Source organism: Anoplopoma fimbria, chromosome 1 (assembly GCF_027596085.1).
Source record: "Anoplopoma fimbria isolate UVic2021 breed Golden Eagle Sablefish chromosome 1, Afim_UVic_2022, whole genome shotgun sequence".
Taxonomy (NCBI): Eukaryota; Metazoa; Chordata; class Actinopteri; order Perciformes; family Anoplopomatidae; genus Anoplopoma; species Anoplopoma fimbria.
In genome coordinates, this window is record NC_072449.1 from 1,191,738 (window position 1) to 1,207,923 (window position 16,186).

General features: G+C 42.6%; 1 protein-coding gene across 1 annotated transcript; it reads right to left on the minus strand.

Moving 5' to 3' along the window:
• Positions 1-705: 705 nt before the first annotated feature.
• Positions 706-2,897, minus strand: sst1.2 (somatostatin 1, tandem duplicate 2). Its single transcript, XM_054604131.1, has 4 exons — positions 2,858-2,897; positions 2,582-2,760; positions 852-1,070; positions 706-764 (listed from the first exon to the last, which is right to left on the minus strand). The coding sequence occupies exons 2-3, from the start codon at positions 2,756-2,758 to the stop codon at positions 864-866; spliced, it is 384 nt and encodes a 127-aa protein (XP_054460106.1). The 5' UTR covers positions 2,759-2,760; positions 2,858-2,897; the 3' UTR covers positions 706-764; positions 852-863.
• Positions 2,898-16,186: the final 13,289 nt, after the last annotated feature.

A 16,186-nucleotide genomic window follows, 5' to 3' on the forward strand; every position in this document is an offset into this window, starting at 1 on the left:
CTTGGATGTTAGCAGTGGGCGGGGCTAGTGTTCTGTTTACATTAGAGGAAAGATTAACATCTTTAACAACACGTCTCAGTAATGTGCTCTTAGTCCTGGTTAGATACTCACACACACACACACACACACACACACACACACACACACACACACACACACACACACACACACACACACACACACACACACACTTAGCAGTGGTTAATGAGTTGAGTCAACATTTGCTCTCTCTCTCTGTTCTCCATTAAAGGTTAATCAGACTCGACCCTCTCTCGCTGTTCAAACACTGAAACCTGCTGCTGTTTCCACTCGTTAGGATCACTCCCAGTACTCCCAGTACTCCCAGTTCTCCAGCATGTGAACACGTGAACATCGGCAGGTTGTTGTAGATAAATTACTTTTGTGATTTGTGTGAGACTGAAGATGAAAACTAATTAAAGAATGTGTTGTTCTTTATATGATGTTGGAAACCAAAGAAAATGTTGGATATTGAATTTAACGATTCAGACACCAAAAGTATTATTTACACTTGTACTAAATGATGTATCAATAACAAACCTTTACATGTGTTTAAAATATGAAACGTTTTCTCTCATGATGATGTCACAGAAGGGAAGCGGAGCCACAAACATGACTTGATTTATCTTTTTAATTGATAATTACATGAATTATTCAGTTACAGGTGCAGCCAGGCAGCTGCTGATTGGTCCGTCCAGTCGCTCAGGTGAAGGTCAGGTGATCTGGGATTGGTCGCCATGCGGCAGCTGCCATGGAAACAAGGACAACAACAAGGACAGGTCAGACACAGAATGCGAGTTATCTGGGCGGGGCTTAAGTAGGTAGTCAGTTACCTGGGCGGGGCTTTAACAGGAAGTGTAGCCCTTCCAGTAGAAGTTCTTGCAGCCGGCTTTGCGTTCGCGGGGCGGCAGGTTGTTGGCGGGGTCGACGGACCGCTCCAGGTTCACCCTCCCGCCTGTTGCCATGGAGACGACCTCAGCCTCCCGCTGGGCTTCGGCCTCCGGCAGCGACATCTGAGCCAGCAGGTCCTCCACCGCACGTTTACTCCAGTCCTGAAAAGTTATTTTACAGTTTTAGAAAAGTTTGAGAAACGTCGAGACAGAGTTTTAGTCTGAGTCCTGCCTGAGCTTTTGATTTCATCACATGAACTTCCTCAGCAGATGAGATACAGCTGCTGTTTCTGAGGTGAAAAATGAACCTTCAGTCTTCACTTTTCAACCAAAATGAACCAGAGGACCTGAAAAAAAACTGAAGGAACATTAACAGCTTAACAGCCACTAAATGTACCAGCTGGAGAGAATGTTTGTCACATTTAGTCTCTGTGACTTTAATGTAAAGAAATGTAAATTCAGAAAGTGACGATAAAACCAGACTGAAAATGGACAAAAGCCTCCTGATTTAAACCAGATGTTCGTCACTCAACAGCCTGTCGTAGTTCAGAGAGGAGCTGAACTCATGTTATGGGCACTCGTTTCGTTCACCCTCCGGTGTGTCCTCCACCTGCAGCGCCTCAAACAACACACGGTCCATTTACTGCTCAGTCAGACTGGCCTCCTCCTCTATCAGGGTTTAGTCGTTCATGCATTTTGAAGGTTTTTAATATGTTCCTTAAACGTTGTGTATCTCAGGCTCTGTCCTGACAGAAGAATTGATGTTTGGGAAATGAAACCGTTAAACCGTTAGTACTATTTTAAAGAACAACTTGATGTAAACGGTCACATTAGAGACTTTGTTCTGCCTGAAGGATCCCAGATAGAAGAGGAACACTAAACTCAACACCAACTAGTCACTATGTCTGTTCCTTTCAGCAGCTGTAAATGAGGCATTCACTTAAATACAAGAAATCTCACAAAACTGAAATTATCCTCACATTCAATTTGGCTATGGGGGTTCCTCAGGGCTCGATTCTGGGTCCTCTCAAATCTCAATGACTGCGTTTAGATGTTCACTAATATTCCATTAATATTACAATATTGTGCATGCATTGGGCGTTTTCTGAATGGATCATGTTCAGATTAAAACGTGTTTGAAGGAATGAAACAGGAAGGCCAAGTCCGTGAACAGTTTAGTAGGAATATTGTTTCGTCACTGATCCTCTTGCTTTACAGCTTTTATTTTGGTAGTTGTATTCCTGGAAAGGATGTAGCTCTGTTCACAGGTTGTGTAACATTTCAATGTTCTTTTTTTTTCTTTCATATACGGAGGTTTGGGTCATGAAGCTCATTTACCAAACCAACTAGTTTATCTTCATCAGTGAAAAGACATCGACATGTCAGTTAGTTGACTTCATGACTTTGTTTTCACTGGTGCTACTGTTTTAGCATTTAGCATTGTCCTGTAGCCGTCACATCTGACTAACAAGATGATTATTCATAAACAGAGTCTCACTTTACATCTGAGTTAAAGCTCCAGATCTATGAAACCATCCGAAGTCTCCTAACAGTTGAGTTAACGAACATGAACCGTTATCCTGGAAGAAGTCAGGGCGCCTTAAAAGAGTAAGACTAAAAATCACATTTTTCTGTGGAAATGGAGCGTTCTGATTGGATGCCGGCTCTCTCACTTGTGACAGGAGTCCGGCGCTGCGAGCTCGTTGCAGCAGCCGGTGGTGACGCAGTTCCACGTCCAGGTCCTGGTTCTGGTACTGGTCCTGGTCTCTGTCGGGCTGTGATGAAACACCTGGACCGCACAGAACCAACGCCACGAGGACCAAGATGGCGGGACAACGAACGTTCTGCATACCTGCCGAAATATCGTAAGGAGAAGAAGAACGTTTGCACCGAGGAACGTGAGGAAAAGACAAGAAGAAGAACGACAACGAAAAAAGGAAAGTTCCTACTGTCTGCTGTTCTGGTATCTTCTGCTGGTTCTGGTGCTGGTTCTGGTCTGCAGTCTCTGGTCCTGGTCCTCTGGATGCTGCTCTTTTGAAGACAGATGCTCCTCCCCCTGCAGGTCACATGGTGCAGCCTGTTTGATTGGCAGCTGGCGGGCTGCGAGGTGATGAAGGAACGCCGACATCCCAGTTAAACAAACGTCCATTAGCCCTTATTGACTTTAAATGGAGTCGAACAATAAAACAATAAAACTATCAGCAGCAGCCGCCGGCGCTCATCTCCTCCAACACGACGGCAGAATGTCCGGCTGAAGAGGAATTAACGGAGCGCTCAGAGGATTAGCAGACTTCATTAGCACTCGCTGATATCTCCATTAAACAAAGAGGCAGCAGCAGAGCGTCGCCCACTCAACATCCAGTCAGAACAAACTCTCTAACAACCAGGAGGAACTCGTTCTGTTCCCGTAGAGCGCTCTGCTGAGCAGCACGACTTCTAGTAGAAGTTCGTAAAGTAAAACAAAGTGTCTTCAGTCGGTTCAGCTGCTCTGAGATCAGCTCATATAACAACATTTATTCAGCTTAATGTTAACGAAACCAAAAAAAACACTCTGGTTTGTTCACCATTATGTGTCGTATAAAGACTCTAGACATCTAGAGATGGTTTGACAGTAAACTGAGTTTGTACGGTGGCCTGGAGAGGTCAACACAACTGAAGGCGAGACACTGATCCACGTCTTCTTTCAGACGAGAGGAAAGAAAACATTTATTTTATTATGGTTTCTATTTGTGGAGATTTCCCGTTAGATAATTCCTCATTTACATATTCAAAGATAAAATGTCAGAAGACTTATACAAACAATCATTGTCTTCATGTCGGTGATGTAAGCGTTGTTTAAGACCAGAGAAGAAGTTCACACAAAACGTAATAATTCAACGACTTTATTGACTTCAACAAATCATCTTTCAAATATACAAACATCATCTGTGTTATTCATGGAACGATTCAAACGTTCTTCTAGCATATTTAATCCTAAAGAAGGGGAGGGGCTTCTCCTCCAGGCCTTTCAGGTATTTTGTCCAGTCGGTTTCGATATGAGAATCCTAAAGTGAACATCTAAACCTGAATAAAGGGTTAAGTTCACTGTTTGATTCAATCAGAGTTCATCTCAGCTTGTTCCTGATAAACTGAGTGTGTGTGATGTTATTAATCTACAAACGTTTTACGGGACATTGAAGTCTGAAAGAAGAGATGAAACTGAGTTCAACTAACATCTAACCTCAGAAACAGAGACCTCTGGTTTTGAAATATTAAACTCTGTAGCAGATCTTCCGTCCGTCCGTCCACAGATCACCATGGAAACGACACACATTATCTCCTGGATGGATTATCTCCACAAACACTGCAGCTCTCTGCTGTTCAGAGCTGTGTGACCTCTGACCTCTGACCTCTGAGACCAGCTGACCGAGTCAGATTAACATTTCTGGTTCCCATCATGAAAATATGTCTTTAATAACCTTTATTATATAAGTGTTAGTTATTATGAACGATGAGCTACGTTCAGCAGCTATACATGAAGTCTTTTACGTCTTCATTCCTCATCACTGGTCTCCTTTAGCCCCGCCCCCCAGCCTTCGTTCTCATTCACATGAATGGAGGAAGGAAAATATATCTGGATTCAGCTGTTAGTGCATTTTATAGCTTCTATAATAATAATAATGATAACTTTATTTATATAGCACCTTTAAAAACAAGGTTTACAAAGTGCTTCGACAGACAAGGCAGCAAAACAGTGAAATAGAAGAAACATTAGAACAATCATTAGGATAAAACTAAACTAAGAAACAAAATGAAATAAGTGACAATCAAATAAACGAACAAAATAAATAAAATCAAGTGAAATAGGTAAATAGTAAACGAATATAAGATAAAATACTAAAACCAAATTAAAACGAAACATTAAACGTCGACATCACATAAAAGCCATTCTGTAAAAATGTGTCAGACCCTCGTGTTCTCACTGGAGGGTCGGTGTTGAACATCTCAGGTCATCTTTGATTTCTGAAGGGGGCGTGTCCAACAGGTGGAGCCAAACATGTGTCTGGACCACAGACTGTATATAAGAAGTGGACGTCGTCATGGTGACGTCTCTTATTGGTTTGTGGATGTTTTGAAGCATCAGCTGTGTCCCAATCCAGCGTCTCATCCTTCAGAGGCTGCATTTGTAGACCAATTACGTCACAGCGCCGTGACGGGGCCGTCCCATTTCGTCGACTCCTTCTGATGCGGCCGACACATGCAGCCTACTTTTCCCAGATTCGGAGGATACAACTGATGGATCCTTCACGGCCCAACATATCCCAACATATCCCAACGTATCCCAACGTATCCCAACGTATCCCAACGTATCCCAACGTATCCCAACATATCCCAACATATCCCAACGTATCCCAACGTATCCCAACATATCCCAACATATCCCAACGTATCCCAACATATCCCAACATATCCCAACGTATCCCAACATATCCCAACGTATCCCAACGTATCCCAACATATCCCCGTACATATCCCAACATATCCCAACGTATCCCAACGTATCCCAACATATCCCAACGTATCCATATCCCAACATATCCCAAATCCCACGTATCCCAACGTATCCCAACGTATCCCAACGTATCCCAACATATCCCAACGTATCCCAACATATCCCAACGTATCCCAACGTATCCCAACGTATCCCAACATATCCCAACGTATCCCAACATATCCCAACATATCCCAACGTATCCCAACGTATCCCAACATATCCCAACGGATCCCAACGGATCCCAACATATCCCAAGATGCATTGCGTGCCGGTGAAGTTTTTTTTTTAGTGGACCAGCAACGGGAGAATTCACATTTAAATATAATTATTGTGTTTTAACTCACGTGAATATTTACAGATACAAGTGTTAAAACTAAAAACAAGGGACCTGATCAGATCACACTCATGTTAAAATGATGGTTAAGTTACGTCACGCTATTAACTAACCAGCTGACGCTACCGGAGCCGCTGCACTATTTACAGCAGCTCGTCCATTTTAATATTTTAACTTTTTTATACTCTTTTATGACAACCACAGCTGGTTGCTAGGAGACGGGAGCGGCAAAAGGTCGGGGCGCGAAAAGCTGGTGACGTAAACAGGAAATCATTTGTGGACCAGACCGTCTCATTCCAGGGGCCGCTCGGTGCAGCCTTCACAGTATTCAAAGGACCCGGCCTACGTAGACCGCGAAGGCTGCAGACTGGGGGCGGCTGTGGTGTAGTGGAGACCAAGGTAGTTCTCCAATCAGAGGGTCGGTGGTTCGATACCCGGCTTCGGCAGTCGATGTGTCCTTGGGCAAGACACTTAACCCCAAGTTGCTCCTGAAGGCCATCGGTGTGGACTGGATGATGAATGTTAGTTAGAGTCTGATGGTGGCACCTTGATGGTAGCCTGTCATCAGTGTGTGAATGGGTGAATGATATGTAACATACTACTGACTGTAAGTCGCTTTGGAGAAAAGCGTCTGCTAAATGACTGTAATGTAATGTAATGTAATGTAATGCAGACTCCAATAAACCGGAAGTGACCATATATGGAGTGAGGAGGAGTGACGTAGAGACGCCGTATACGTCTCTGGTGTGGACCTGTCAATCAGTGTGTAGCCCCGCCCTAAAGCATCCCCTGCTTTATGGTCTGTTTGACTCTAAATGGAGCATCATTTACTAAATGAACATCATGCTGTATTGAAGAAGACTTGAAACTAGAGATTGAGACCATAAACTCATGTTTACAATGTTTACTGAGGGAATAAATCAAGAGAGAAGTAGAGTCATTTTCTCATAGACTTCTATACAACCAGAGGAGTCGCCCCCTGGTGGACAGCAGAGAGAATGCAGCTTTAAGGCAGGAAGCTTTGTAGGTTGTCTCCTGGTCTGGATGCAGTTGAATAAATCTTCAACCAATCAGAGAAAGGAAACATGAAGTGTAGTGACGGAGACAAAACGCTCTTCTCAAGAAAATAAATATTTAGTTCTTCTTTCAGCAGAAATATCCCGTTGTGTTGGTTCAATACTGATGAGACAGATGTTCCTGAGCTTTCTACCGCTGTTCTTCCTCTGAATGAATGCTCTGAGGATACAAAGCAGTTGTACCATCCTTCTCCTCCTTCTTCTTCTTCTTCTTCTTCTTCTTCTTCTTCTTCTTCTTCTTCTTCTTCTTCTTCTTCTTCTTCTCACTTTCTCAATATGCTAATAAACAGCACATTAGCTGCTTCTGGTTGCTATGGAAATGCCTTAACGGCAAGCAGTGGTTGCTGAGGAGCCACTGGCATGAACACACACACACACACACACACACACACACACACACACACACACACACACACACACACACACACACACACACACACACACACACACACACACACACACACGGTGGGAGAGTGATGACATCACACCTCCCCCTGTGATGCGTTCAGTGTTTTTGTTTCCACACTGAGTCACTGATGAAGTCTCATCAGGATCAAACACTGTTACTGGAAACTTTAATTAAATGATGTTTAAGTAACATTTCTCTTTAAATATTAACATTACATATTATATTCTACAGCTCACAGATCAATCCGACTAAACTCATTCTCAGGACTCATGTTTCTAAGAAAGTAATATTCATATTTATGAAACATTTAGCTGTGTGCTACAACAAACTATGATTATCATCATTATTATTATTGAGTCATGTTCAATATTTGTCTATTATGAAACTGTTTGTTAACATGAAGAAGAAACTTTGTAGTAAAGATTTCCACTTAATTCACTCTCACTCAGAATGCTGAAACTTAAATATACACTTTATTTATACATTTATTTTTCACTTTAAAATAATAAATCTCTTAAAACGTTTTTTTTTAACTCTCTTACTCTTACTTCCTGGTTCACGCTTTAGTGGATTATATACAAATTCATTTAGTGGGAAAACTACAAATGACATCACATTATTTTATAGCTATAAACCGTTCATTACGTCAGCCTGATGAGCTTTACAACTAATAAATAAACACGGTCAAATAGAGAAGAACATTAGATTATTGAAGACAGTTTTATAAAAATATAAAAAAGAATAGCATTAAGATTAATTAAAATGACAGAATTATTCAAATGGAATGAGATTCATTCTAAAGACCTCGAGTGTGTATGATTTTAAATATCTGTATTTTTTGATATGTCAACAAAACAAATGAAGCCGGATAAAATAAAAAGGTTTCTGTAATATTTGGGTTAATTTTGTTCTTGTCTCGTGATTCTTTAAAAGTTCAGTGTTTGCTGCTTTTATTTTGAAACTCCACTGTCCTCTTGTTTCACCTGTTTCTCCTCTGTTAATAACAATAATCTGTTCTCTGTCACTTTGTCTTCATTCATGTTTTTAGACAGTTGTGGCACATGAGGTAGAGCGCTTGACCCACAACCACAAGGTCGGTGGTTTGAACCCCTCTACAGGCAACATGCCGAGGTGTCCTTGAGCGAGACACCTAACCCCAAGTTGCTCCCCGGACGCTTCATTGCAGCCCACTGCTCCTCCGGGATGGTTCAATGCAGAGAACTAATAAAGGCTTAATTATTATTATTAATAGAGAAACGTTTAGACTAATGTTAACGCTATGAGCTGAAGGCCGTACGTTTCGCAGCCAGATGGCGGTTTGTGTGTCATGTGATTGGATGATCCTGGTGGCTCCTGATTGGTTGAAACCGCATGCCACAATGGGCGTCTTCATGATGGATTATGAAGGTAAAAATGAGCTTGGTGGACGTTTTTCTTATATTTTTAATATTCATATTTTTTGAACCAACCAACGCTGCAGAAACCAGAAGGCTACCTGACCTCCAACGATGGCTAATATAGAATAACAAATTAAGACGAGAGAATAAAGGAACGTCTGTAGAAATATTCTACATATTCCTGAGTTCAGGTAAATTTTATGAACCTGGAAATATGAATTATTGAGGGACCTCTATGAAGCCGGCGGGACATAAGACGCATGTATGTTATTAAAACCTTTTTAATAAACAGGAAACAACAGGAAGTGACTTCTGTAAAACATGTTTTTATTAATACTCAACAAGAATCATATTCACAAAACAACATGTTAAAATAATGGTGATATTTAACAATTAAAGGAGACGAGTATGTACAACAAGAGAGCTTCTGAAGATAATAATGTCTTATTATTTAATGTTTAATATCAGCGTTTAAAAAAGAAGTAAAACTTTACTATTGCCTACTATTATAGAAAGGCAACTACGACACCCAGAGTGCTTTGCTGTTGGAATCTTCCAATCACAGAGCTGCGGACTAAAAAGACGTTAAACTTGTATTCCTGTTTTTGCTCCATCTGGTGGCTGTGGGAGGAACTACAGCTCCAGTCTTCGTAGTAGTATTAGTGGTATTAGTAGTGCTGACAGTAGTGGCTGTTGTAGATGTACTAGCGTTAGTGGTACATACAGTGATAGTAGCAGTAGTACTAGGTACGAGAGTAGTATTAGTACTTTACCTATACCTAGTACTACAACTACCCACTGTGAACGTCTCATACATCAAAACATCAAGGAGTACCACTTACAACAGGAGAAGTAGCAGTAGTGCTTAGAGGTTGTAACTACTAGTGCAGCTGTACCTGCAGTAGTAGTGTGTAGTACTAGCAGTAGTAGTGTGTAGTACTAGCAGTAGTAGTGTGTAGTACTAGCAGTAGTACTAGCAGTAGTAGTGTGTAGTACTAGCAGTAGTAGTGTGTAGTACTAGCAGTAGTAGTGTGTAGTACTAGCAGTAGTAGTGTGTAGTACTAGCAGTAGTAGTGTGTAGTACTAGCAGTAGTAGTGTGTAGTACTAGCAGTAGTAGTCATTTGGTACACTAACTGATTTTTACATCAGAACTTTATTGTATGACTAGAAACAAACTTGGGGCATGTATTTGGCATAGTACACCAAGTACCACTGTACTGTAGTGGCAGTAGCATTAATGCACAAAGTACTACAATTAATAATGATTATTATTGTATTGGTAGTATTCTTATTACTCTTACATCAGTAGTATAAGAAACAAAATGATTAAAGTCTATTTATTGTACTACTGAGTATTGTGCTGAAGTACAGTTTTGTCATCTGAGTATTTCCAATTTTCTACATCTCAGACATCAACAACTGCTGAAACTACTTCCTCTGATACTCCCAAATCCTTCAAAAGAAAGTAGCAACGCATCGTTGTCAAAAATACTTTTACTGCTACGTTAGAATTCATGAACTGAGAACAGCAAAAGTAATATTATTAAAATGTACACTAAAATGTACACAAGTATCCAGAGTAGAAGTACACATTCTGCATTTGTGTTCAAAGATTAAACTGCAGCCAACATCTGAGCTGATTAGAGGATGTCCAGTTCTGAATGTAAAACCTTTTACCTCAAGGTACTTGGAAGTACAGAGTAAAGTACTACCATACTGTTTAGGGTAGTACAGTAAAGTAATACTCTTTACTGTTCTGAGTGCAGGAATTCTAACGTAGCAGTACAAGTATTTTTGACAACGAGGTGTTGCTACTTGAAGTAGTAGTGGCAGTAGTCATTGTAGTAGTAGTCATTGTAGTAGTGGCAGTAGTCATTGTAGCAGTAGCACCAGCAGTACTTTAACACCAGGAGGAGTTCTGATAAGTATTTTCAACACATACTCTTGGTTAAAGTACACTGGAAAAGAAGTAGAACTGTTCTCAGTAGTTTGAGCATCAGTAGCTTCAGCAGCAGTAGTATTTACAGCAGTAGTATCAATAGTATCAGCAGTATCACAGCTGCTTCATACAGACTCCACAGCGGCTGATCATACGGCCTGGAAAGTCTCCGGTGTCCATCTGAGGCTTCGGTTTACTGCAGAGACAGAGGGACATCAGGAATCAGCCAATCAGAGGGCTTTATTTAATATTACTGTTCTAAATGGACACAACAACTCTATCTACAATCATTTCTTATTTTAAATTCTTCTGGTTCTGATTATTTGACACAGCAGTATTTCTCTTATTCTCTAGAGTTCATCACATCCTCAGCTGCTAGTTGAACAGACGCTGACCCCTGCTGGTGTTTCAGAGGACTGCAGCTGGATTATATCACATCTGCTTCACATAATGCTGAAACAATGAATTTAAGGGTCAACATATTGTTTGTATGTAATGGTTTCATAATCCGACTAACAAATACACTTGACATTTAGGCTGAATGATACTAAAAATACCAAATACTACAATACTGTAGATGAAACCCCCTACTATTTATATAATGTCATTCTGTATTGGTGCTTTAAGAAGAGTAACACAGTTGTGTACCTGAATGTTTTTTTTGCACCTGAATATGTTGACGACACTGTTGTGTACCTGAATATGTTTTTTGTGTACCTGAATATGTTGACGACACTGTTGTGTACCTGAATATGTTGACGACACTGCTGTGTACCTTAAGATGTTGTTTATCTAAATGTATTGTGTATTTGAACGTGTCCCTACAGGTGTGCTGTACCTGAATGTATTGTGTATTTGAACGTGTCCCTACAGGTGTGCTGTACCTGAACATGTCGTTGGGGTTGAGAGCAGCCAGCCAGTAGCTGTAGGAGTCGGTGTAGTAGTTACAGGTTCCTCTGCCGTGACACTCGATGAAGGGAATCTTCCTGAAGTTTTCCAGACAGGATCCAGGAGAGGCCAGAGGCTGACCCGACCCCTCCGCCCCTACTCCTGTCTCCTACGGACCCACAGCACCAACAGCAAGGGTCAAAGGTCAAAGCAACAATACACATGACCCCGCCCATTTATCTCTGAGGTCATTGTTACCACTTTAGACCAGAGAACAGTACTAACTAACTAAAAACTGACTAAAACTTTTAAAGAACAGTTGAACGTAGAACAGCCTGACTCGACAGTAATACCGACCATGACGAAGGAGAATCCGAACCAGAGAGCGTCCCAGCCGGACGGACACTCTGGAATCTCACTGGTCTGACTGTGGATGGCCATCACGTTGGCTCTGGCCTCACACACAGAACACCTTCAACACAGGTCACCAACATGTTCATGGTAAACACATGTTGTCTTTTGTTTGAGTAGCACTGTGTGTGTGTGTGTGTGTGTGTGTGTGTGTGTGTGTGTGTGTGTGTGTGTGTGTGTGTGTGTGTGTGTGTGTGTGTGTGTGTGTGTGTGTGTTACCGGCTGATGTAACTCTTCAGTGAATCCCCGGAGATTAACGGAATGCTGCCCGGCATGGGTTCATCGGTGGACAGCCAATAGGAGTAGTCGTTGCGTGAGGCGTAGCGACAGGTGTTGTCGGTGTTACAGAACAGGAAGGGCATGGTGGTAAAACGAGGTAAACAACTACCTAAAGAACCTGAAGAGAGAGAGAGAGAAGGACAAACAGATGTTTACTGTTTTTTTTATTATAAGAAAGAGTGAATGACGTGTTTTTGAATCTGAACATGACGGAGCGTCGGTTTATTAGTCCATCTTACACGTCAACAGGAATCTGTTTAACTAATGCTTAAACTAAAACTACTTCAGTGCAGTACTTGAGTCCATGTTCTTGGTTACCCAGGTCTTGTCCGTGAGCTCGGTTGTTCCCGTTGATGAACAGCAGGGAGTATCCGCTGTATATCACAGCAGATCCTGCAGGGCATTCTGGGATCAAAAGATTCTGACTGTGTCTGGTGAACATGAAGCCATCGTTCTCTGGGTGGTCCGTGCAGGGACCCGAATGACCCTGAATACCTTTAGCACCAAGCACACCTTTTGGACCTGCAACACCTGCCAACACAGAGTGGGTTCTGAATGAGAAAAGGGTCCAGATGGATGGAGCTCAGATGGATGGAGCTCAGATGGATGGAGCTCAGATGGATGGAGCTCAGATGGAGCAGCAGACAGATTGCTTTAATACCCTGAATGGAACTAACAGAGTCTCCATCCAGTCCACTATATTTTATACTTAAAGATTTATTAAGAAGTATTACATTTGATACTTTGAGAGAACTTTACAACAGGTACTTAGGACTAGGACGAGTTCTGTAATATTTCCAATGTTAGTTGTGTAGTTCTGTTTAAAAGCTGACAGGAGATCAGATTTCTTACCTTTTGATCCAAGAGGACCGTTGTCTCCCTGTTCCCCTATTAATCCAGGACGGCCTCCTGGTCCTCTTCTACCAGACGTCCCTCTGACACCCCTCAGACCTGCAGACATTAAACACAGCATTTACTCTGTTTGTGTCTAAAACAGCATTTATACTGTTAATACCACTCACACCTGAAATATCATCCCAGACTCACCTGGACCTCCAGGTATCCCTTGGGTCCCTGGGGGTCCTTTGTCTCCTTTGGGTCCTGGTTCTCCAGCTAAGCCTTGGTCTCCTGGCAACAGCACCACCTCCCTGGTTTTGTCCTCCCCCCTCGGGCCTGCAGGGGGCAGTATTCAGTACAACATTCGGTACTTCAACCAACATACGGTATTCAGTACAGAAGCAGTGCATTATTGTATTAGTAGTTAGGGGGACTGAGCAGTACTGTGTGATGCCACTGTGTTACCTCTCCTCCCAGGTGGTCCTGGAGGTCCTGGTGGGCCAACGACATCCGCTGGTCCCTCCTCCCCCTTAAGACCTGAAACACACAAGAGGAGCCAACGTCTGTTTTAAACGGTCCAATAAAAAGATAAAGATTCTCTTCACCCTCAGACTTCTGTTCAGACATGAGACCGTTTATCTTCTGAAAGTTATTCCTCATATATTCTATCGGGGTTGATGACCATAGACTGACATGTGGTTGGCAGAGTTAACCCTTTATTTGTAGTTGTACTGGTCAGTTTCCTGGTTATCTGACTGAAGTTCTTACCAACAGGTCCAGTGACTCCAATGGGTCCCATCTGGCCTTCAAGACCATGAGGGCCTGGTGGTCTGTCTTCACCCTGTAAACAACAACAACAACAACTGTATTCAATACACTCTCTCAGAAGTGTTTTAAGTGGACGATTTAATCAAATGTTACTTGATGCTTTCAGTCAAAGATTATTAAGAAAATACTTTTAATTGAAGAGCTTTGACTAGATACTTCCAGTCTAAGATCTAAGGTCTACGATAAGCTGGATACTGAGGGGACAATTCACGGATTGGATTTGCAGAGCTTTTGCACAAATAAGACAAAAAGAAAGCATATAATTCTCAAAGCACCTCAAAGAGTGAATTGCACCTTTAACTGTGTTGCCAAGCCAATAGCATCCAGATGCTTCTGTAATATCTGCTCATTTTTAAATGGGGTAATATGAAGACATTTGACATTACATTGTCACCTTTCTATGCAAATTAGCCTCATTCCAAAAACAACCCAGTTCAGAAGGATCAGACCTGATGGACTCATGCAGACACAGTGGGATAATCAGTGTCTTCAGAGAGTTGGTGGGAACTGAAGCTCATCTACACTGACGGACTTTGATATTAAATCCCCATTTCTGTTGTACTTGTATAACTATATTTATAAAGATAGAAGTTGCTGACCGGTTTGCCTTGAGGACCGGGGTCACCAGGGTAACCAGCTTGTCCTTGGAAACCTGTTGCTCCTTTAGATCCCTTGTCTCCTTTAAAACCAGGACCTGGAGGACCAGGAGGACCCCGAAAGCCTTGCGGACCTGTAGTGAGAGAGACCTGGTTACTTTCACATGTTGGCTATCTGACCACAGCTGTGTTCTTTAAATCTTCAGTTAGAGTCTCGTATCATGTAGATAGAAATAGTTTACCTTTCTTTGTATGCAGATGATATTGATTTATGATTGTCTGATTTGTGTTGGCTCGGCAGAGGCCCAAACTAAGAGTCTAAGTCCAGGTTTCTTGTGTCCCAGCAGCACTACCCCTCTCTCTTCTGCTCTAGAGCCAGTGTCACATTTATGGGTACACAGTGAGCTCTCCATCCCCTTCTCTGACCACGCCCCCCCAGCTCCTAGCATCTGGGCCTCTTACTCTTACTCTACACAAGATCCTCCATCTGATTCTCTCGGGCTACAGAAAGCTCAACCATGGTTCAATTCTTTGAGGCTCCTGATTGACGGCTCAGATTCAATATGCTACTGAGGAGGGAGGAGGTGCTGAACCTCCGCCAACAGTAAAGCAAAGTACAAATGAAAGCGTTGACCCGAGGACAGAGGAAGAGTCACAGGATCCCCATCGTATTTAAAACTCATCCTCAGGGGAACATGATTGATTTCCACATTTCATCACAATCCATATGTTGACATATTAAATAGTGCTTTGAGGAATTCAAACATCCAGATCTAAAGCTCCAGAGCAGCTCCACATGGACCTTGTGTTGAGATGGTTCTGTCAGTCACCTCATTGTTTCCTTTATAAAGTCAACGTGTCTCCTCACCTTTTGGTCCTCGTCCTCCAGGGAATCCATCATCTCCTTTGTTTCCTTCAATGCAGACTCCCTCCCTGCCAGGACAACCAGGAGGACCAGGAGGTCCAGGAGGACCAGGACAACCTGGGTTTCCCCCAGGACCATGGGGACCAGGTGGACCACAGACACCAGGAGGACCCTGATCCCCAGGATACCCTGAGGAGACCAGAGGAGAAGGAGAGGGGGTTTATTTCCTCTTCTTCTGTCTGTCCTCTTACTGAACTAAACTCATAATCAGACCTGAGGACTCACCTGGTGGACCTGTCTTCCCATCTGGGCCCCGGGGCCCGACTCTTGGAGCTGGGGATAAAAAACCAAACCAAACGATTAGACAACCATCAGGCTCAAGAATCAAGATGGTAGCTGATCACAGTCCAATCAGATTCAGGTCTCCTACCCCCCATCGCTCCTTTCTCTCCAGGAGGTCCAGGTATCCCGTCCTGTCCCTGGTTTCCTCTGGGACCAGCTGGGCCAGGATCTCCAGGACCCCCTTTGTTACCTGATAATAAAGATATAATTAACAGACTGAGAGGACAATAAACAGACATTATAGTATATAGTGAGAAGAAGCAGTAGTACTGTAGTACTGCTACCTGATGGCATTAATACTACTGGAACTCTGGTTTATGTACCTGTGAGGCCGGTGGGTCCCGGAGGGCCATTTTTTCCCGGAGGACCATCACCACCCTTTTCACCAGGAGTCCCAGGAGGACCTGATAACGACAAAGAGAAAAGGCTTTAAAAAGCTACTGTCCACTAACTGCTCAGCAGCTGATGTATAAACTGTAATGAATCATACCTCTGCATCCTGGGGGTCCAGAAAGTCCTTTGGGGCCACAGGGGCCATAGGC

Excerpts from the sequence above, each read along its gene's own strand:
- sst1.2 (XM_054604131.1), bottom strand. The coding sequence starts at position 2,758 with ATGCAGAACGTTCGTTGTCCCGCCATCTTGGTCCTCGTGGCGTTGGTT. Across the intron at positions 1,071-2,581 it reads GCGCCGGACTCCTGTCACAA|GACTGGAGTAAACGTGCGGT; the intron begins GTGAGAGAGCCG and ends ATAACTTTTCAG.